The following is a 23,271-nucleotide window of genomic DNA, read 5'->3' as shown; positions in this document are numbered from 1 at the left end:
AATGCCTTGGCATCAATTAATGAGTATTTCATTGAAATTTAGTGGGATTTTGGAATTTCATCGTCTTAACGTTACTTGCAAACCAGAAACAACGGCGAAAAAACGCCAGCTATTAATTTATGGCCTGATCATTTACACCTGGTCCATAGGTGTTCACTACAGCGGGGGAGGGAGGATAACACGCCCCCGTTTGTGGAATCTAGAATATAGATTTTTTAAATTTATTACTGAATCTCAAACGTTTCGAGAAGTAATTTCCTATAATTCCGTTACACCCCTCTTTCAGCCAGTTGTTGCATTACGTGGCTGATCGCAGTGAAACAATACTGATTTACACTGTTCAGCCTGAACATTACGACCACCTGCGTAATAGCCTGTATGTTCACCTCTGGCGAGGATAACAGTGGCGGAGCGTCGTGGCATGGAAGCAATGAGGCCTTGGGAGGCCGCTGGAGGGAGCTGACAACACGGAAAGAGGGGCGATGAGCTCTGATGCCACGTTCAGTCACATTTCAGATGTGTTCGATCGGGTTCAGGTCTGGCGAGATGGGAGGAGTGGGGAGAGGGTGAGGACATCAATCGGCACTCGCCATTGTGTTCCTCGAACCACTCCTTCGCACTCCTGGCCTTGTGACATGGCGCGTTATCTTGTTGAAAAGCCCCACTGCCGTCGGGAGACATAATTGTCATGAAGGGGTGTACGTGGTCCCAGCACTGGTACATACACGGGTCGTCAGCTGTGGAGGCCCATCGTTAGGAGTGCTCGGTGCAATGTGCGTTCAGACACAGTTGTACTCTGCCTAGCATTAAAATCTGATGTTAGTTCCGCCACAGTTCGCCGTCTGTCCTGTTTCAGCAGTCTGTCCAGCCTACGATGTCCGACTCCTATAATGAGGAATGGCCGCCCAACCTACGACATCTGGAAGTGGTTTCACTTTGGTTTCGTCACGTGTTGACGACACTCACCATAGCACTCCTCGGACACTCGACAAGTCATGCAGTTTCCGAAACGCTCGTGCCGAGCCTCCGGGCCATCACAATCTGCACTCGGTCAAACTCCGATAGATGGCGCGCCTTCCCCATTGTAAACATGTACAGCACCGGTACTGATACAACACGCACAGTGCGTGTGTCCGACTAGCAGTCATTCCTCGCCAGATGACGCTGCTTTTCCGTGGTCTGCTAATCTGAATCTAATAGGGAGTGTTATTTAGTTAATCCCTTCACCGTGACGCGTACAGTAGTCGAAAATAGCACCGTAACGTAACAATGTAAGCTGCTCCAGGACGCACGGGAGGGGGGAGGGGGAGGTGCGAGTGGGGCGCACCCTCCCCAGCTCTCAGCGAAGATAAAAAATACAGCTTAGACAGGATTTTTTTTATTTCAAGATGTTGGTTTACGCAGGTTTTTAACAATGGCAGGAACTTGAACATTTTTATAGTTGCTTGCAAGTCACCATTTGTCTTCCAAAATATTAAAAATACTCCAATGTCTTGCCGCCCCCCTCCCCCCTTACAACTACCGTATGGGCGCCCGTGTCAGCTGCTGAAACGTTTTCCATCAGGAATGCTTAGCAGAAGCCTATATGCGGATGGCTGTTCAAGACAGAGAATGTCGTAGGGTCGCTTCGAGGTGCCGCTTCAGTACGACCTACAATACATTCCAGGCGCCTGATGCGGTCCAAGCCGTTCATCGCAGGGCTGTCCACCAAAAGCTCTTAATTGTTCTCCTTCGGTCGATGGCCGTATCCGTTTGATGTCTCCGTCTCTCTCTCTCTCTCTCTCTCTCTCTTTCTTTCTTTCTTTCTTTCTCCTTTCTTCCGTTGCTCCGCTTTGCTCCCTCCGGATTTACAGCGGCGGTGCGCGCGCGGGAATTCCGGAGAGGAGAGGGCGGTCCGAGACAATTGCGTTATTTATGCGTGGCGTGCGTGCCCAGGCGGCAGCCCCTGGGTGGTCCGGGCTGACAGCAGCTACCTCCGCGGCCGGTGGGCCGCTCTCAAAATACACGCCGCTGAGCCAGTCTGAAGGCCCGGCGGACACGCAGGGGGGCTGTGGGCTGAGCACGGCGTTTACAAAAGGTCGCCTCACAGCTGCGCAATGACACGCTTACAGCCTCGACTTTACTTTCATCTCGAGACAGCGTCGATGCTTTACACTGCGGTGACAAAAGTCACGGGACACCAATATGCACATATACAAATGGCGGTAGTATCGCGTACATAAAGTATAAAAGGGCAGTGCTTTGCCAGAGTTGTCATTTGTTCTCAAGTGATTCATATGAAAAGGTTTCCAAATTGATTATGGCCGCACGTAGGGAATTAACAAAATTTGAACGCGGAATGGTAGTTGGAGCTAGACGCATGAGACATTCTGCTTTGGAAATCGTTGGGGAATTCTGAGGTCCACAACAAGAGTATGCCGAGAATACCAAATTTGAGGCATTACCTCTCACCTAAGACAACACAGTGGCCGTCGGCCTTCACTGAACGACCGAGAGCAGCGGCTTTTGGGAAGCGCTGTCAGTGCTAACAGTCAAGCAACACTATGCGAAATAACCGCAGAAATCGATATGGGACGTACGACATGTATCCGTTAGGACAGTGCGGCGAAATTTGGTGTTCATAGGTTATGGCAGTAAACGCCCGAGGTGAGTGACTGCGTGACCATATCGGTTGGACCCTAGATGACTGAAGAACCGCGACCTGGGCAGATGAGTCCCGATTTTAATCGGTAATGGCTGATTGTTGGCTTCGACTGAGGTGCAGACACGACGAAGCAAGAAACTCAAGTTGTAAACAAGGCGCTGTGCAAGCTGATGATGGATTCATAGTGGTGTGGGATGTTTACATAGAGTGGTCCAGTGAGCCGATAATTGACTAGAAATGGCTGTGTTCGGCTACAATGAAATTATTTGCAGCAATTTCACGGAATTTTTATGGATGACAGTGCGCCATGTCACCGGCCACAATTGCAGACGACTGGTTTGAAGAACATTCTGGACAATTCGAGGGAATAGCTTGGTCGCCCAAATCGCCCGACACGAATCACATCGAACAATTATGGGAGGTGATCAGTTCGTGCACAAAACTCTGCACCGGCAACACTTTCGCAATTATGGACGGCTATAGAGGTAGCTAGGCTCAATAATTCTGCAGTGGACTTCCAACGACTTGTTGAGTCTACGCTACGTCGAGTTGCTGCAATACGCCGGGTAAAAGGAGGTCCAACACGATATTACGCGGTATTCCATGACTTTTGTCACCTCAGTATGGTCGACTGATACAACGGAGCGAGGCGGCCAAGCGGTTTCCCTCAATTGCTCGGTGCCAGTGCTGGTATGGTTCCCACGATAAGAACAAAGTCCATTTCCTAATCCATCCTTCACCATTACAAGTTTCTGCTCTGTCTCTAAAGAATGATTATATTATTTGGCATCTGACTTTTCAGGCGCGAAGTTATGACGTTTTCGCGAGAAGTACTGCCTGTAGGCACGCGTCACGGCGCCCTGCGGCGATTGAAAATGTCTTTAAAATATCTATCTCCTGAAAAAATGACGTAAAAAATCAAAGTTCCACGAATGGCTAATTTTCGACAGGCTGTAAGCCATAACTGTTTGCGAACAAATTGACTGAGAAGACTTGTTCTATCAAGTCGCGAAACAGCATCAAATTGGCCTGCAAAAGATACGCGCCGTCCGAGATTTTAGCTAAAATCGTACTTGAATATTAAAAACTCCTTGTTGTTGGACTCACAAAATTTAAAACTAACGTTTGTATAAATTTTGACTCTAAATATTGTGAATCTTAACAGCATAAAATTAACAATTAAATCGGGTTGTTTGTCTTCCGTTCTAAATTTACCCTTACGAGCACAGCAGTTTCGTAGTTGAATTGAAAACGTAATTAATTTCTCCACTGGTCGACGTCGGAGCCAGTGTCTTGCTGCATAAATAACCACGTACTGCTTCCCATGGAATACATCCTTCGTTGGGCCAAACAGAAGTCTTACGGTGCAAGATCCGGGGCTGTAGACTGGATGAGGAAGAACAGTCCGATGAAGTTAACGAAAAAATTTCTCTCATTACTCTCACGGGAAAGAGTAAAATAATAATGTCAGCGAAAGAACCAACTAAGCTGCTGGCGTAAGAGAGCGAGATGATATTTAAAATTTCGGGCGGCGCGCATGCGCTGTACTTGGGTTGCCCCCCCCCCCTTTTTTTTTTTTTTGCCAATTTAAGGCTGTTTCTCAGCTTGCTAGGCCAAGTGTCCTACATGAAATGTTCATCTCACCCTCCCCTACACTGTTGTGGTACATTGTAAACAGTTATCGTTTACACCCAGTATAGCGCCCCTAAGCTTGTAAAAAACTGTACTTAATTTGAATTAGTAACAGAGTTATATTTATTATTTTATTTTTCTTTGAAGCGGGCAAATTTTTTTGGGAACTTACCATGTCACATCTCGAAAAGGATTGAACTCACTGAAATACTCTCTTATGATAACCAAAATACCTCGCTCAGCAATGGATCTTTCCAAATTTGCGTATCGCTTAGTGTTTGCTATGTACGAGGGGCGTTCAATAAGTAATGCAACACATTTTCTTTTTCAGCCAATTTCCATTGAAAGAATGCGGAATTTGTTGAGGGAAATCGCGGAATATTCCCGCTTCAGGTCCTATAATTTCGTGAGTTTCTAACAGGTGGCGGCGTCTGTACTGGAGGTGCACTCCAATCAGAAAACTGTCATTCAGTTTCTTTTGGCCGAAAACCAGAGCATCGTAGATATTCATGGGCACTTGCACAATGTCTGCGGAGACTTGGGAGTGAACAAAATCGCGGTGAGTCGTTGGGCAAGGCGTCTGTAATCTCCGCAATAAGGTCGCGCAAACCTGTCCATATCCCGCGTGGCGGCCCGCCGCACAAAGCTGTCGCTCCTGCAATGTTGGAACATGTGCACACTCATTCGGGCTGATCCTCGGATCACAATCAGTCATCTCGCTGCTCAACTGGACGTGTTGGGCTACTCAAATGTATGTGTATGCTGGGTTCCTCACCGCCTGAAGGAAGACAATAAAGAGCAACGAAGGACCATCTGTGCGGAACTGCTTCCGTGTTATGAGGCTGATCGCGACAATTTCTTGTCGAACACGGATTCATCAATTCGAACAGGAAACAAAACGAGAATACATGGAGTGCGCCACACCTCTTCGACGAAGAAAACGTTCAAAGCCGCACCATTAGCGAAGGTCTTCTGGGACTGTGAAGCGGTTATTCTGTTTAGGCCCTCCCTCGTGGTGCAACGATCAACTCTGAAGTGTATTGTGCTACCCTCAGGAAATTGAAGAAACGACTGCAGCAGGTTCATCACCACAAAAATGCGAACACAATTTTCCTCCTCCATGACAACCCAAGTCTGCGCACCCGAGAGAAGCTGAAAAAACTTCATTGGACTGTTCTTCCTCATCCAGTCTACAGCCCGGATCTTCCACCTTACGACTCTATTGGCTTGGCCCAATGAAGGATGCACTTCACAGAAAGCAGTACGTGGTTATTTATGCACAAGACACTGGCTCCGACGTCGACCACTGGGGTGGTACCACGCTGGCATACAGTCCCCCCTGCCCCCAGAAATGAGGCGCAAGGCTGTCGGATTGAACAGAGATTATGTAGAAAAATAGGGTTTTGTAGCCAAAAGAATGGGGAATAGTATGGTGCATTGGAATCCTGAAAAAAAAAACAAGATGCTTTCAGAAGAAAATGTGTTGCATTACGTATTGAACACCCCTCGTATAAACTTCGGAAAAAGTAATTTATTCAAAAATTTCTCTTTATTTTTATTCGCAACAATATAAATCCTGAAGACTAACTCCTATCAAAAATGACATGTATAGCATAGATCTCTATATTGTTACTAATTATGTCAAAAATATGTTCTTAATTTTAATTAGGGCCAGGAATACGTTTTTCCTTGAGATTGGCGAATTTACGCTTCCAGAAAAGCTACTTGGGAACTGCCAGGCACAATGCTTTGCACAGCGCGGTGTGTGTGTTGGGGGGGGGGGGGGGTCGGGAATGCAACAAAGTGACAGCTGAAAAAGCCAGGCTACCATTGCTCATATTGCTGGCAGGATTAGTCCAATCAGTACCTGTCAAACGTCAACTAATTTAAATCAAACCGTAAGTCCTCGTAGTCGATGGGATGTCACACCTAAATTTTCCTTCCTTCGGCTATTATTAAGTAGCTTTCTTCCACAATATTGGTAGGAAATCGAAATTTATTTAAGAAGGATAACGTTTACTAAAGATGTCATATTTTTGATACGCTGTAACATCATAGCTAGCCAACAGGACTCGCTAAAGTCGTGGAGCAGCAATAGGGAGATAGTGAAGCACGATTTACATGACACTTCATTTCCAAAACTGTCACAGTGTCAATTAAATGAAGCGTGGCACCTCTAGTATACTACATAGAACGTCAGTCGGCGCATTTAAAATAATCGTCCGAAAAAAAAATAGATTCGTCAGTAAGCTAAAAGAGAAGTAAAACAATCGTACTTACTCTCTTCATGTATCCTTCCAGCGTACCGAAGTGGAAGTTGAAGTCGAACGATTTCATCTGTTCAACTAATTTCTGTGGGTGCAAGTTCGTCCACCGAACGTTAGATCCGATGACCCTGTAACAAAAGGAGAAAAAAAAAAAGGTTGTGATGAGTGATGCGCTAATTGCAGGAACACTTACTGATTAATTTTTTTTTTAATTTAAGCCCTATGAATGGAGTTTAACATGGATCGAAACGAGAGATAGGAAGCAGTCACTTACGGAATGGTAACGGGGTATCCTGGTTCTGGCCCCAGCAGTTTGGAGCCTTCCCAGAAGCAGTCCAGGGGAGAGATGAAGGTGCACGGCATGATGTTCTCGAATATCTGCGCAACAAAACGACAATAAATGTTGATCCTGTTCCTTTCGTAGCACAACCGCGGAGATGACAAGAACGGGCAAAATGCACGTACCTGCTCAATGTAATGCTCTTCAAAATCTGGCACACTGGGCGAATAACACAGATCTTTCAACCTCCACGTTCTGCAACAAGAAGAAAACGAGGCATTTGTCAAACGGTTCAAATGGCTCTGAGCACCATGGGACTTAGCATCTGAGGTCATCAGTCCCCTAGAACTTAGAACTACTTAAACCTAACTAACCTAAGGACATCACACACATCCATGCCCGAGGCAGGATTCGAACCTGTGACCGTATCAGTCACACGGTTCCGGACTCCAGCGCCTAGAACCGCGTGGCCACCGCGGTCGGCCGCGGCATTTGTCATCAAGCTTACTTGTATCAGGGACTGCTGTAAGCATGCGTAATAACAATTGGCAAGCATAAGTCTTGGAAGACCCGAGATACGTAATGCGAAGAGATTCCACGAAACAAATAATTGTTCGTTAAAAGCCAGTGAAGAAGTAACACATTTAATGTTGAAGAAAGGAATGGAGAGCGTACTGTTCCGGAGTAGGGTGGCTACCACGTATGACCGCAAGGCGGAGGGCCTAGGTTCAGTTCGCGGAACTACCAGAGACTTTCCCTTGGTAGGTTGACTGGAACGGGGTCACCCAGGCTCGTGATGCCAATTAAGGAGCTACTTGGCCGGATAGTAGCTGCTCCAAGGTCAGGAATGCAGACAACGGCCGAGATAGCTGTGTGTTGATCCCTTACCGCTCCACCCTGCATCCGAATGATGCCATGTGGTACGGGGACATGCTGCATCGCGCAGTTCTCTGTGCCTGATCACGGTGTTAAAGGCTTTTTAGACTGGAATTTGAACCCCAGTCCTTTCGAAAAAAAGTACGATGTCCTACATCTCCCAACAATAAACTTTATACGTTGCTAAACTTCTGATTGGGAACTGTAGCTGCCACGTGACAGCGGGTAAACACAAAACATTTTTTTTCCCTTTTACATCTCCATTTCTGCCTAACATATTTTACTAATTGCTGTACCTACTGATACGGTATTTGTGTAGCCGCTTCGAGCCTCTCACTTTTGTAAGCCTCTACTCGCTACTGAACAGAAATGCGGTGATTTTCAATTTAATTACCCATCTGGCTCAAATTTTTAATTGGCGCTGCGTATCCATTGCATTCTCGATTCAGACCAGGTTGCATTTCATGTCGCTGCATCTTCATTAATTTCATCCACATTGCTGTGTCGACCGAACGGGTCACGGCCAGGGCAAAAGCACCACAGGCGCAAAAATGCGAGCTGGTCCCAGTGCCATAGACTCGCCACTTGCGCGAGTTTCACTAGCGCCACGGGTGGCGCCGATGATGAAGATATATACTTCGCCTCGGGTAATTTCCGGCCGAGTACAGTCCGCCAATGACGGGACAGCAACGGACAGAAGCCTACGAGTACAGTCCGCCAATGACGGGACAGAAACGGACAGAAGCCTACTCTGAAGATAGAAGAACAGCTCTCGCCCACTTGGTTATAGATTACCGTCCAGGGCTGACTTAGACAGGGAATGTCTTTTAGAGAACTCTTAGAAATGGCTCTGAGCACTATGCGACTTAACTTCTGAGGTCATCAGTCGCCTAGAACTTACAACTAATTAAACCTAACTAACCTAAGGACATCACACACATCCATGCCTGAGGCAGGATTCGAACCTGCGACCGGAACTCTTAGAAGCGAACAGACAATTGTAAATTGCATTTGCTATGTACTGTGAAGTTAACCTACGATAATTGCGTCTAACCATCGAGGGCCTTTTTTGTGTTATATTACAAGTGGTGTTGCGGACTTCATTATTCAACAAGTCACAAAGATAAGTAAACCTTTTTGACTCATTTGTGTGACTTTGTTACTAATTTGTTGGAGTCTTGTGGAACCTTCGTTCTCCTATCCTGTTACGTGACTCTGGGCCATAGCTGTGTAATAGTGGCAGAGAAAAATAGTCTTAGCGATGTACTGCACCAGAAGCCGTTTCACGAACTCATAGACTCGGCCTACCGTAGCAACAGTGGCAACTCGGTCTCCACAGCAGTAGCGACAAGGCCTTTACAAAACTGGCAACGAGGGTTTACAAAACCCATACATTTCAGTGAATGTAATTAATTTTGTATGGACCACAACAATTTCTGTTACGTAGCATATATCGTCACTGACGGTATGTTGCAGCTTAACCTAACCTAACATCTTAATTCAATTGGGCATTTCAGTAAGTAACAGTAAAACAAGACGGATGTTCACTGAGCAAAATGCGAATAGTTACAAAGACCAGGGCGCCGCTTCTTTTATAAATACTCTGATGAGCACTCATCTGAAATACAAAACAAACGGGAAAGGTGGTCACCAGAGTCGCGAATGTCGGGGTTTATTCACGAAACACGAACTTTTTGTTGTACTTTAGCGTTGATTGGCAGAGAACAAAAATAGCGTAACCTTGAAAGCAAAAACGTTGAACTTTAAAAATAAAAACAAATGCAGCCTCACACTCTGCACAAATGCCACACACGTACTCGCTCGCAGCACGCAAGAACTTGTTCAAAGGTGTCGTACATTTCCTCTCCTCCCCTGCAACGCACGCCTGCGAGCATAATTTAGCCCCAGCTAAAATATTTCCGACAAGTATTTACCATGCGCCGGCTGCTTAATGAATAAAACCGCGTGTCTCGTTTGTAATTTACACTGCAGTTACAAACGGCACAGCGGTCGGCACTATTGGCTGTCAGTGAAGCGCAAGCCGGCTCGTAAACAGCAGGAGCGGGCGTGGGCGAAGCCTGCGCTCCGCGAGGTACGCAACCCGCTGCGCGCAGCTCTGGTGGCGGGACGACCAGCTATGCAAATCTCCACGCAGCCGCGGGGCTAAATAACAACGTAAACGTCCGTCTAATATGTAATAGGTACTATTTTAACATCCAAAACAGCCTGGGTCTTCGATTCTGCTAAATCCATTCCCTCTCCCAATTATTTTGATGAGATATGTTAGAAGAGAGAAATAGTCTTTATTTACAGAGCAGGATGGCTCGATAATATTATTTGATGTTCATACGCCAACTGAAGCAGCGAATGAAAATTTGTACCAAGGCCGGGATTCGAACCCGAGTGTCCTGTTCACTAAGCTGATGTAACGACTACGCCACCTTGGCACAGTCGGATTTCACAACTACACGGACTACCATAGCACGCGTCCTTTCTCAATTCAACTTCCCAGTCACGCCTCAGGCCACGTGGTATTCCCCCTAACACTAACAGCACAGCAGAGACTCTCCAACTGTATTGGAGCCTCGGCATCAAATGAAATGGGGGGTGGGGGTCCTGCCTGAAAACCAGGTGTAAGTGCTTAATCAAATGAAACTATAAGGTTCCAGAGACCTGTCCAAGTCTAAGCATCTGTAATATACGTGTGCAGACTGAGCAACGAATGAAAATTTGCACGAAGGCTGGGCTTTGAACCCGGATCGGTTTGTGCATCTACTTAACGAGCGGGAGACCCGAACTCGAATCTTGGCCTTGGTGACTTTAACAGGTCTCTAGAACCATACTGTTTCATTTCAATATTATTTGATCTGGCGATAGGTTGAGGCCAACAACAAATAAGCTTTGGAAGCGAAGTCTTACTATCAGTGTGTTCACGTACTTCTTTTCTAGATTCGTAGCCAGATTGGTATCCTGTCGTCCGTGATAGTTCCCGACACCAGGAGCGATGGTCTGGGGAGCCATTTCTTTTTATACTAGGACCCCTTTGGTTGTCATCTGCGGCACCCTTACGGCACATCGGTACGTCGATGATACCCTACGCCCCGTTTTGTTGCCCTTCATGACAAGCCATCCGGGGCCTACATTTCAGCGACATAATGCCCGCCCACACACACTGGGAGTTTCCAACTCTTGCCTTCGTTCTTGCCAAACCCTACCTCGACCAGAGAAGTCGCTGGATCTCTCCCAATGTGAGAACGTTTAGAGCATTACGGGCAGAGCCCCCAACCAGCTTGGGATTTGAAGGATCCAATGCGCCAATTGGACAGAATGTGGCACGATATCCGTCAGCAGGACATCCAACAACTATCAGTCAATGCCAAGCCGAATAACTGCTGGCATATGGGGCCAGAGGTGGACCAACGCCTTACTGACTGGTTCCATTTGCGAAGCTATTTCTCTTGCAAAAATCATCCATTTTTTCTGAAATTTAATCATTTGTTTATCTGTACATGTACATCACACTTATCGAATTCCGTCCCATTCAGGTAATTTCTTCGCTTATTTTATTTATTTTTTGTCTTAAGAGTCTACGACAGCTACTTACTGCTATTCTGTTACGTTGGCCTTTCTTACTGCTATGATTCTGTGCGCCCGACAACCGAGTTTGACAATCACTTCCTTTCACTGTCATGACTTACGTCAGCCGTGGGGCATCACACGACCGCTTGGTACCAGTTCTACACCATCCACAGAGCTCCAACGAGGCCTTTCTGCTCTTGAAAGGGCATGACTAGCAATTATCCTGTGAGCTTAATACAAGAAAAATGATGTATTTGTTGAGTATGTGATGGTGCCCCCTACATATTTCGGCCACCGCATTTAGGTGCCTGTTTCGCAGGCCAGGTACGGCTCCTGTCTCACTTAGGAGGTTATTTGGTTATCTGTAAACAGAGGAGCAAAGTGCTATGTACAGTCAACCGCCAGCAGTCGTCACAGCGCCCAGGGGGCGCCAGTCTCGCCATTACATTGCGGGCAAGTCAAAGCACGAAGTGCTGCTGTTGCGGGCACTAATTTATGTTCGCACTGTCACATCCTCGCGTGATACACGCATGTATCCTTCCGTAGGCGTGTACTTAAGTCTACTCCCCGCCAACGTAGAGCCAGTTGAGTCCCGAGCTCCGAGCTACCAACAGCCGCCTAACGTCTACGCTACAGACGCCGCCTGCTGCTTTCACTTCGGTATCTGCCAAGATGCTGTGCCACCCCCGTCCCGAGTCACGTCCGATGCTGCGCTTCCACCAGCCGCCCCAAAGGCACGGCTTTCCAGTATCTGTTGTGACTGCCCACGTGCTCATCGTCTTGTGGGACCGTTTCTTTACCAGTGGACTGCCTATGAACCACCAGCCTTGTAGGACCATGATGTTACCAGTGCACTGCCTATGGGTCACCAGCCTCATGGGCCATGTCGTTACCAGTGCACTGCCTACGAGCCACAAGCCTCGTAGGACTATGACATTACCAGTGCACTGCCTACAAGTCACTAGCCTCATAGGATCTTGTCATTACCATTACACTGCCTACAAGCCACCTGCCTCATAGGACCGTGTCGTTACCAGTGGACTGCCTACGAGCCACCAACTAGTAGGACCGTGTCATTACCAGTGCACTGCCTATAAGCCACCAGCCTCATAGGACTATGACATTACCAGTGCACTGCCTACAAGTCACCAGCCTCATAGGACCGTGTCATTACCAGTACACTGCCTACAAGCCACCTGCCTCATAGGACTGTGTCGTTACCAGTGGACTGCCTACGAGCCACCAGCTAGTAGGACCGTGTCATTACCAGTACACTGCCTACGAGCCACCAGCCTGTTAGGACCGTGTCGTTACCAGTGCACTGCCTACGAGTCACCTGCCTCATAGGATGGTGTCGTTACCAGTCGACTGCCTACAAGCCACCAACTTCACATGGACCGTACCATTACCAGTAGAATGCCTACTAGCTATCAGCGTCATAGGACCTTGTCACAGCCCTGTTGCTCATCAAGAGACTGTCTACGAATTACCAGCCTCGTGGGACTGTGTCGTCGTTAATCTTCCTTGTGCTGTTCTCGAGTTTGTAGACATTATTGTCAGAGGTTGTATTTAGCTTAGTTCTTGTAATAACCAATTACTTCAAAGAGTATGTCTCACATCAGCGAGTCTCGCTCCTCTAGATGAGGATAGAACAGTATTTTCACAGTGACAGTAAGCAGAGCATATCGCAAGTCTCTAGAGGAGAGGTACTCACATGTCGAAGAGGGTGACGGTGGCAGCGGAGGCGGCGCGTACGGCGGCGAGGTGTGCCAGCAGCGCCCCTGGGTGCAGCAGGGAGCCGCCCGCGTCAGCGTCGCGCGGCGTCTGGATGAACAGCTGGTGCGTGCTGGCCGCCGCCTCGCCCAGCGCCTGGCGCGTGTACGCCAGCTCCTGCTCCAGCCGACCCCCTTCTGCGGACCAAAACGACAGCATGTTAGCGTCCCAGCAAGCTAGATAAGGTGCTGGTGTCCCACAAGGCTCGATAGTGAGACCATCCTTCGTTCTTGTTCTACGCAGGATGACTGCGATGCGTGCGGAAACGTCGCCTGCAGGAAGTGCAAATAACTTGCAAACAAAAGTGCCTCTTGCAATTTTTTTTGAGGATTTATGCGGTTTTTAGTGATTTGGAAAGAAAAAGTTTTCCATAGGGTGAGGTGGTACAAACCCATGCATGATTGGGGCGAAACAAAATTAAGGAACTATACCTCAAGGGGGGACATGTGAGAAAAGACACAGATACATAAAAGCTGATGTAAATTTTACTGTTTAAGAGATAAATGACCTAATTTTGCACTTGTCATTAAGTTACTGGCTACAATCTAGAATTTTTCTCAATTTATTTCTATTATAATCTGATGAGGACGTTGTTGGATATTTTTAGAACACATACTATCACAAGAGGAACATTTCTCAAAGGTTACTTTACTCACCACTTTCAAAATGTGGTAGTTTATCCCCAGTAATTAGATAACTCTGTGTAGCAGTTTTTTTATCAACTGTCTTAGAACTCTCACAACAATATTTTAAATTTATGGTATGATACATAGCAATTAGCAATTTCTATTTCACAAGAATTTAAATAAATTTGTTAGTAATGCACGTTGAAAAATTTTATACCGCAGGAAGTTGTGTTATAGTATGTACTCATACAAAGTCTGTAGAAAATTTCATCTTTTGATCTGCAATGATTCTTCAGAAAATATTCCTTATAAACTCAAAAATGAAAAATGCAGGAAATGAAAAAGATTTTATTAGCATTTATGTCAGAAACAAGTACCTTAGCGTTGGGCATAACAATATATTTGCTCTTTTTTGTCTTCATTTAGCTCTCTTCTAGTCTCATCCTTCTGGCGTGTCCTTTTGCCAATATCCCACACCAACATTTCAGAACTAGCGGTACGCATATCATCATACGTACGTTTTCAGGGAAGCAACCTGCATCTACAGCATCTAATCCTAGTCTCATAACGGTTCTGATTCTTCCAAAGTTAATATCTCTAAACATCACACCACCAGCATATGAAGAAATTTCAGTAATAGAAGAGCAAAATATTGTCTTTTGACGTTTCTTCCAAATAAGGTTATTAAAGCTTTCGTTCGGGCTGTGTGCTCCCCCCACGTGTGCGTTTCTTTAGTAAATTGTAATTAATCGATTCGTAAATGGGCTCACAACCTTCTATACTCCACAGATGTCTCCTCTGATGGCAGGAAATAATAAAATAGCGCAAACAAGCACGGAGTCATGTAGAAAGGGGGCGTGGCACTGCGCATTAGTTTAAACAAGATGGCTTTTACATCATTTGTAACACGAACTGATCTCTGAAAATTGGAGACAATATTTCTAACTTGCTACAAAACTTATCTGGTGGCAAAAATAATTTCAAAAATTTTGACCAATTTAACACACATCCAGCCTTAAGCGAAAAATCAGTCAGAACTGGCAGAGAACTGAAGGAGGGATTACGAAGAGGAATCAGACATGGATACCGCCTTTCACCTACGCTGTTTGCCATGGAACCAGAGGAATGAGTCGAAGGCAAAACGGTGGGTATATATGCATCGCTGACGACATGGCGGTGTTGGCAGAATCCAAGAAGTTAAAGGTGAAGGTATTGTGTGCGGCGCAAGCCCGTGGCCGAGCTATTGGCTTGGCTGCAGGCAGGGTGCTTTTTTTTTCTGCCGCGGCGCTAAAGAGAGGGAGATTGGTGAGGCCGTCGCTCCAGCCACCTTTTACCATTGCGAAAGATAGGACAGTGAGAGGACATGTGGCCAGTCTCGAAGGAAGAAAAATCTTTGCCTCTATCCGGGCCTGAACCCAAGACCTCTAGGGTCGGAGTGTAGTGCTAGACAACATGGCCACTACGTCCGAGAACGTGTTTAGTGAAACTGTTCAGAATCTAAATTGCAAATGGGAAAAGTAGGAATGAATAAAAGACCAAAAGCTTGATACTGGGAGGAAAAAGTGAGAAAGCCAAAATTACAATAGACAGGCAACTAAAGAAAGCTGCAAAAGTCAAGTGCGAGGGGAGTTCAGTAGTCATGCAACACTTGTTTTTTCAGAAAGCAGGTTGGTTTTATTCAGGATTCCAATGCGTCATATTATTCCCCTCTCTTCTGGCTACAAAATCGTATTTACCAACGTAATCTCCGTTGCATGTGACAGCTTTATGCCACCGTACTGGAAGGCCCTGTAAGTACACTTGGTACCACTTTGCTGGTGGACGTCGGACCAATGTCTTGTTGTATCAATAACCTCCGCATCATTCACGTACTGTTTCCCACGGAGTGCATCGTTCATTCGGCTAAAGAGATGACCCTTCGTTGTTCTTTATGGTCTTCTGTTAGACAGCAAGGGACTCAGCGGCCACACACCCTTGAGTACCCCAGATGGTGGGCACTTATGTCTGTGCTACCGACAGAGATATCCAGGTCGACAGCGAGGTGTTCGATTGTGATCCGTCGATCACCTCGAATGAGAGTGTCCTCACGTCCAACACTGAGGTAGTCACAGCTGTGTGCTAATGGCAGACACGCGGGAGGTCGGATCAAACTCCGCATTTTTTTCGACCGAAATTGGCCGAGAAGAAAAAGTGGTGCATTACTTATTGAACGTCCCTCGTAGTTGGGAATTTGAAAAAAAAAGAATCATTTTTGTGGCCGTCAGCTGTACACATTCAGTTTTATTCTTTAACGCCTAGGTTACTATAACCAGCATCACTGGATGGGTAACCAACAAAAGCAGAAAAAAACCTTTGTAGTATACACAGACTAGAAGAATGAAAATCTCAAATTTTTTACTTAGGTACGTTCTAATCATAGTTAGTACTTACAAAGCAGTACCTCAGAAGGATTAAAAATGCGTAAAAAAACTCCGTCTGAACAGGTCTTGAAAGGCCCAACGGTACCGACCGGCCGCCGTGTCAACCTCAGCCCACAGGCGCCACTGGATGCGGATATGAAGGGGCATGTGGTCAGCACACCGCTCTCCCAGCTGTTGTCAGTTTTCGTGACTGAAGCCGCTGCTCCCCCATCAAGTAGCTCCTCAATTGGCCTCACAAGGGCTAAGTGTAGCCCCGCTTGCCAACAGCGGTCGGCAGACCGGATGGTCACCCATCCAAGTGCTAGCCCAGCCCGACAGCGCTTTAACTTCGGATCAAAAATACATACTACTCATGAATGTCTCAACGGCAAGCAAGAGCACTTTTGTGAAGTTTGGAGGATAGAATGCGCTGCGGACGTAGAGCTGTGAGGTCGATCGTGAGTCTTGTTTGGGTAGCTCAGTTGGATAGCGGCACGGTAACTCAGCGTATTCGGTCAGAATGTTAGCTGCCCTCTGTAATAAAAAAACTGAGTGAATGGATCAACAAAGAAACTGAACGGGTGTCATGGGTTGCCCGCCTGGAACAAATGCAACGAACAATAACGGAAAAAAAGTTGGGAGAGCACTTGCCCGCGAAAGTAAAGGTCCTAGTTTCGAGTCCCAGTCCGCGACACAGTTTTATTATACTAGAAAGTTCCAATTCAGTCAACTATATATGAAAATGTAACTACTTCTAAATGTGTGTTGTGATTACAGAAGTGTAAGTGAGTGGTCGGGAATATTCTTCTATGTATTCAGTCTCACTGTGTTCACGGCAGTCGCGACATAGGATACAGGTCTTCGTTTTGACTAATAGCACACGATGCGACAAGTGAATGGCGCTTTATCCGAGCAGTGGCATGAGCAACTGTGCAGCTTAACGGGAAAACGTTTCATGCCGCTGCATTCAAAGGTAAATTAATTGACTGACACTGAATTCTTGCGGGATCTTGTTTTTATGAACGTGAGGGTGTTTGCTGCCTGGGAGGCAGCAGCCTGGACGCCGTATCCTTCCGCGTACCCCGTGCGCCTCCTGCCCTGTGCTCTGCAGTATTCCAATTACCCGCGACCGCAATTACAGACTGCTCGCCGTCCGTCCGGGCCATTACTGGCCGCTAATGCATTAAGCATGCAATGCTACTCACGAGGGCCGCTTCATTCTACGCTACGCTGTCCTAATCGCGCCCTCTGAATGAAAAAAAAAAGAACAAGTTCACCCATCGGGCCGCCAGCAACAAAATTTCGCTTCTTCATGTCTCTGTGTTTATTTACGTAATTGCCTCTTCCCGAAGTAAGTAGTTTAATGACCTGAATCAATCCCCGCGGCACGTCTCTTCTGCTTCAACCGTGAATGCGTGTAGCTGCCATAAATCAGCAAAAATTGGCACGTCGATACCAGCAGATTGCAGGCCGGTAGAACACATTTGCTACGTGACCAACGCGAGCGGCCTGTAGGATCACGACAGAAAAGGAAACACTATAACACTTGTTAGAATGTTGCGAGACCGTGGCGGGCACGGAAAACGAGAATGGAGTATACCGGGCTGAACGTGATGGTGCGAAGCCCAAGAGAAATACGGGCCCCCACAACGAACTTGTGACATAACACTAGTCGGCTTGTCCGTCGTACTTCGCGAACGCTCGGCTCATTGCAGGGCTCACGGGAAATTGGAATGTCAGTGGAAAGGTACCCACGAAACGTCTTAACTTTGCCGCGTGCTATCGAAAGTTTTCGGGTATTTAAACGCGCAGTTATGAATTGTTAAACTCATCTGAAGTAGTTACGCACCCCCGCCAGATAAGGCTGCTGTCACTTGTAGGCGTGACGTATGCGTCGCGGCCAGTCTTTCTCGTGAGCCTCGTGTGGTGGTGTTGACATCATAACACACAGAGAGCAGAAGCACATTTCGATTAGAAATGAAGAGGAATCGACGATGACCATGATGAAGAAACCATATTGGCATCAGCCTGAAATGGGCGAGGGAAATCGCGGAATACATAAATCGGTATGGCCGGGTCTGGTTTCGAGCTCTCAAGTACGAGTCTAATATGGGACGTATTTTTTCGATAAATTTTCGAAGTGTGATACTTAGGCTATCATCCGCCCAGTGTCAGAAACTGTTTTGAAGTTGTATGGAAATACGTCAATGACCTCCATGATGCTATACACAAGGAGCTCATCGCTGTTTGGTGAGAACTGGAAATAACAAGTAAATGAGTGGCCAAACTGAAATAAAGTAACAATTCTCCTAAATACGGCGGCGTGATCCCGTCCACCAATCGTCTCCTCTCTCTGTCGTTGACAGCAACAACTCTGTCCACGGAGAGAAATGAAACCAAACTTAAGCGAATGTAAGATCTGCAATTGGCCAATGTCGCTATATTTTGCGCGTCACCAAGGGCGAGATCAGCGCATTTATACAGAAGAGACTTAGTTTGTGTGCTAGCTTTCTGGGATTGTTGCATAGCCTTCAACCCAGATCATCTCGAAGACACTATGAAACATGGACGCTGCCTCTGTAACTGTAGGAGGCTTCTTTTCGAGGTGTGCTTTGGGTACTTTAATAAAAAATTAGCCTAACATTACGACACCATTCGTTACCAAATTCCATTTAAGACTGCTGGCACGTTGCAAATCGCAAATTTTCCGCATGCTACGTGAGAACGAGATGAAGTCACGATTATAGTATGATATTAGTAGCTTTTGACTCAAATCGAAAAATTTGTTACTGTGCGGCGATCTAGGGTGAAAAAGAGCGTTCACAGTCCTCAGTGCGCTTTCTGAACTTAGCTTGCTGTTTGACAAATCCGGTACCATCGATCTTCTTCACCATAAGTGATTCGAAACGTCCAGATCGGCCCAAGTACCTGCCAAGTTTGCGAAGATAAGTATAGGAAGTACGATGTTGACTGATGTCAACTGCGGCGGAGGACCAGAATAAGAAACGACCCGTTGTTGGGGTATGTAAATGACCTGTCGCGAGCAATTTCGCATCCTGACAGCCGCCTCGAAGTGGACGACGCGGCGGTGAAAAACCTGCACTCTTTTCTTTCATGTCTGCTACTACATTGGAAATCAATCTCCTCTGCAACATACAGTACCAGTTCTTTAGAAGGGAGGCTACGTCCAGGGCGTCGTCTTCCGAGTGATGCCCTTTTATTCGCCTCCTCGTGGAAAATCTATTTGCTCGCTTCTCTCAGACTCACAAAATTCTCTCTGTGCAGAAGACATTGCTTCTCATATTTACCACAATGAGCAGCGTCTGGTCTCGCATGACCACTGTAGTACAGTGAGGCGTAGCTTATCCAACAAGACACACAAGACACATTGCACCTGGAAAGCCGCAGTCAAGTTCTCTGTTGTAACAAGCCACGCACTCTGTAAGCGACTTTTCAAACGTAACAGATTACGACAATGTTTGCTGCTTTGGGGTAAATACTTCTTATGAGTGTATCGTGATTGCGAATTCTGTATTCAACCGATGTAAAACTCTGTATGAGAAAACTTACGAATTTCAGTCCTGCCCACACAGTTGGAAAGATGTACCGACAAGTCAGAGAAACAAAAGCAAGAATGTATGAGTATACAGTATGAGTATACAGTATCTCGGCAATATCAGCTTGAATAGATAGCACGGTTGGATAAGGATGGGACAGACAAAGGACCACTGCATATTCAGGAACAACGGAAAACCTAAATCACAACGGCCGGACGACGATCTGAACGTGGTTTTAAGTTAATTTTTATCTCTTCTGCTAGCAACTGTTCAATGCCTTACAGTCATTGTGTAACGCTTGCTCAACACTACCATCATAATTTTTTTCATATTTATTTTCTAATAAATTAAGCTCGTGCAAGGCTGCATGATTAGCATGTAGCGTCTGCCCGGCTTTATAGCCAATATATGACTCCTCTTCCTTATGGAGCAGTTTCTCCTCTGGCTCGAAATACGTAAGCGGAATCTCCGCTGAGATAGTTGTCAGTTATACTAATTAATGGCTGCCCAATAAGGAAGCTAGCTGATGGGCGCATAGATTGCATGGAACTAGATCAGTGATCATAAATTGACTTTAATTTCTCGGATCGGTATACGATATACGGTGGCCGGGGGTCTATACATACAGATATGTAGATGTCTGAGCAACGAAATAATCGAATGGATCCTAGAATTATATAGCTGAAATGAGACACCTTTGATAAATGTTAGATATCAAATAAATTATAAACTTAATTGATAACGCTTCACTTTTATCACCTGTGCAAAACGAACTAAATCTATATAGTAAATTTGGAAGACGGATATAGTTCCGGTATATCATCAGTAAGGTGAAGGGGTAAATTTTCTTAAATTTATTTGAAACCTTTTTGCTTCGAGTAAAAGCCTGGAATCTGGGGGAGGGCTGTTGGGGGGGGGGGGGGGGCAGAGACGTCGTGCTATGATTAAACACGTGGTAGTCGGACAAAAGGGTTAATAAAACAAATTTCGTCGTGCAAGTCTTAAACAACAAAACAAAAATGTCTGAACCACAACACAAATGAAACATATGACTGTCAATAAAAAGTATGCGACATAGGTTTGTTACTCATTAAAAGCAGTACTACCAATTTAAACTTTTATGGCGTCCCATACGCAACAAATTCTGACGGAAAAGTTTACTATGAATCAGATGATGATGATGATGATGATGATGTTCCATACTCCGAGGAGCGTGGGGGACGATGCAGGAGAGCCGCACTGCTGTACTAGGCAAGGTCCTGGTGGAGGTGGTTTGCCTTTGCCTTCCTCCGACCGTAATGGGGATGAATGATGATGGTGAAGACGACAGAACAACACCCAGATATCTCGAGGCAGGAAAAATCCCTGACCCCGTCGAGAATCGAATCCGGGACCCCGTGCCCGGGAAGCGAGAACGCTACCGAAAGACCACGAGCTGCGGACTATGAATCAGAAAACAACGGTGAATACATTACAGAGTTATGTTCGCTCGATAGCAGAAATTATAAATGGAAATCATTTACTAAAGCACACTTCCCGCGGACCTAACTCGTTTCCACGTGGCATCTTCTCATCCCAGACGTTCCAAGAGGGCCGATCGTAGCGGACTACTGCGTCCAGATGGCTTAGCGGTCGGAACATCTGTCTAGTAAATAAGACATCTGGGTTCGAATCCCGGTCCAGCGCAAATTTTCAACTTTCCCCATTGATTTTAATCAATGGTCGCTGGCAAGCACTGTCTGTAAGTCCTTTGTTTCCTAGGACTTCATTTCGGAATCTCTTACCGCTAGAGAAGCTGCATTCGCCGTAGCTGACAAATCTTTCCCTACCTTGTTTCATTTCGGAGTTGATTCTCCTAGAGGGACTAGTTTTATGACACCTGTGACGCCTCAGCTACTCTTTCTCTCTTCGTCCGTCATTGACAGCGGAAATGATATTCGTAAGAACTGTTGGATATACTGATAGAGAGGAAATAAATAACGAAAAAAATCATAAAGGAATTAGAGATATTTAATATAAATGATAGCACAGATGAGCAACAAAAAAGCAACTGGTACGAGCGTTAAATATGAATGGAACACAAATATTTGCATACTGATGAATGAGTGAATGTTCTAGTAACGTAGTTATCGTATATACTTTGGCAGTAACATAAGATTGGCATTCAGTAAGTATACAGCACGTTTCTTTCTTGCCCAATTTCGGTTGCAAAATTGCAGAATTTTTTGTGGGACATCGTGGAATATTTTCGCTTCAGACTCGTCCTCACCATATTAAAACTGTCCGAAACAGAACGGTATTTAAATAGTTTAATAGACTCTACTTGTAATCTTGATTTAAGGCGGTCGTCAACCTGATGGTTCGTTAAAACCCCGTAATACTTTACGGGGCATCTCCTTACGTCAAAATACGCCTTGCACAACACACTGATAATTGTAATCGTCATCATGAAGTTCTGATAGTTAGTACCGCTATACGTAGCCTTCAAAATGGCGTCTATAACGGAGTTGCGTTCCAAGCAGAGACCTGTTGTTGAATTTCTTTTGGCGGAAAACCAGAGCATCGCAGACATTCATAAGCGCTTGCAGAGTGTCTACGGAGACCCGGCGGTGAACAAAAACACGTTGAGTCGTTGGGCGAGGAAACTGAAGAAATGACTTCAGAGTGCACGTCTCCACAATAATGCAAACTAACTTCTCTTTCTCCACGATAATACAAGGCCTCACACAAGTCCGCGCACTCGAGAGGAGCTCAGAAAACTTCATTGGACTGTTCTTCATCATCCAGCCTATAGCCCGGATATCACACCTTCCGGCTTCCATCTGTTTGGTCCAATGAAGGATACAATCCGCAGGAAACAGTACGTGAATGATGGGGAGGTTACTGATGCAGCAAGAAGTTGGCTCTGACGTCGACCACTAGCGTGGTACCATGCGGGATTACAGGCCCTCCCGGGAAGGTGGCGTAAGCCCGACGCACTGAACGGAGATTATGTTGAAAAATAGAGTTTCGTAGCCAAAAGAGTGAGGAATGATGTGGTGCATCGGAATCCTGAATAAAACTAAACTGCTTTCAGAAAATGTGTTACATTTCTAATTGAACGCCCCCTCGTGCAACGATTAGAATTAGTGACTATCGGTACGAAGACAGAAAAGCAAAAATATTCATGGAATCGACCTGAAATTCTGGATATCGCTGGTGACTCACCAAACGTCACATTCATGAATGTGTCCAACAGTCTGTACCTTTATATGACGTAGCGCTGAGCATGGAACAATATTGGCATTTTCAGAAATTTATACAGATGTTCCCTATATAGAACCCCTAGTTTACCTATTGAGCCAACGGCCCGTCGGATCACCTAAGTTAAGCGCTGTCGGGCTGGTCCAGCACTTGGATGAGTGACCATCCAGTCTGCCGAGCGCTGTTGGCAAGTCCGGTGCACTCAGCATTTGTGAGCCAAACTGATGAGCTACTCGACTGAGAAGTGGCTGCTCCAGTCTCGTAAACTGACACATGGCCGGCAGAGCGGTGTGCCGCCCACATGCCTCTCCATATCCGCATCCAGTGACGCCTGTGGGCTGAGGATGCCACGGCGGCCAGTCGGTACCATTGGGCCTTCATGGCCTGTTCAGGCG

At 46.1% G+C, this 23,271-nt stretch overlaps 1 protein-coding gene across 1 annotated transcript in view; it reads right to left on the bottom strand.

The window, feature by feature from the left end:
• Positions 1-23,271, bottom strand: part of LOC124795292 (protein patched) — a 149,013-nt gene that overhangs the window by 30,560 nt on the left and 95,182 nt on the right. The window contains exons 3-6 of the mRNA XM_047259250.1: positions 12,993-13,188; positions 7,009-7,078; positions 6,818-6,921; positions 6,557-6,671 (exon numbers count right to left, since the gene is read on the bottom strand). Coding sequence (XP_047115206.1) covers positions 6,557-6,671; positions 6,818-6,921; positions 7,009-7,078; positions 12,993-13,188 — 485 coding nt within the window. The remainder of the gene's footprint in view (positions 1-6,556; positions 6,672-6,817; positions 6,922-7,008; positions 7,079-12,992; positions 13,189-23,271) is intronic.

Source organism: Schistocerca piceifrons, chromosome 4 (assembly GCF_021461385.2).
Source record: "Schistocerca piceifrons isolate TAMUIC-IGC-003096 chromosome 4, iqSchPice1.1, whole genome shotgun sequence".
NCBI lineage: Eukaryota > Metazoa > Arthropoda > Insecta > Orthoptera > Acrididae > Schistocerca > Schistocerca piceifrons.
Note: the sequence above shows the minus strand (reverse complement) of the source record. Positions and strands in the feature narration are given on the sequence as shown.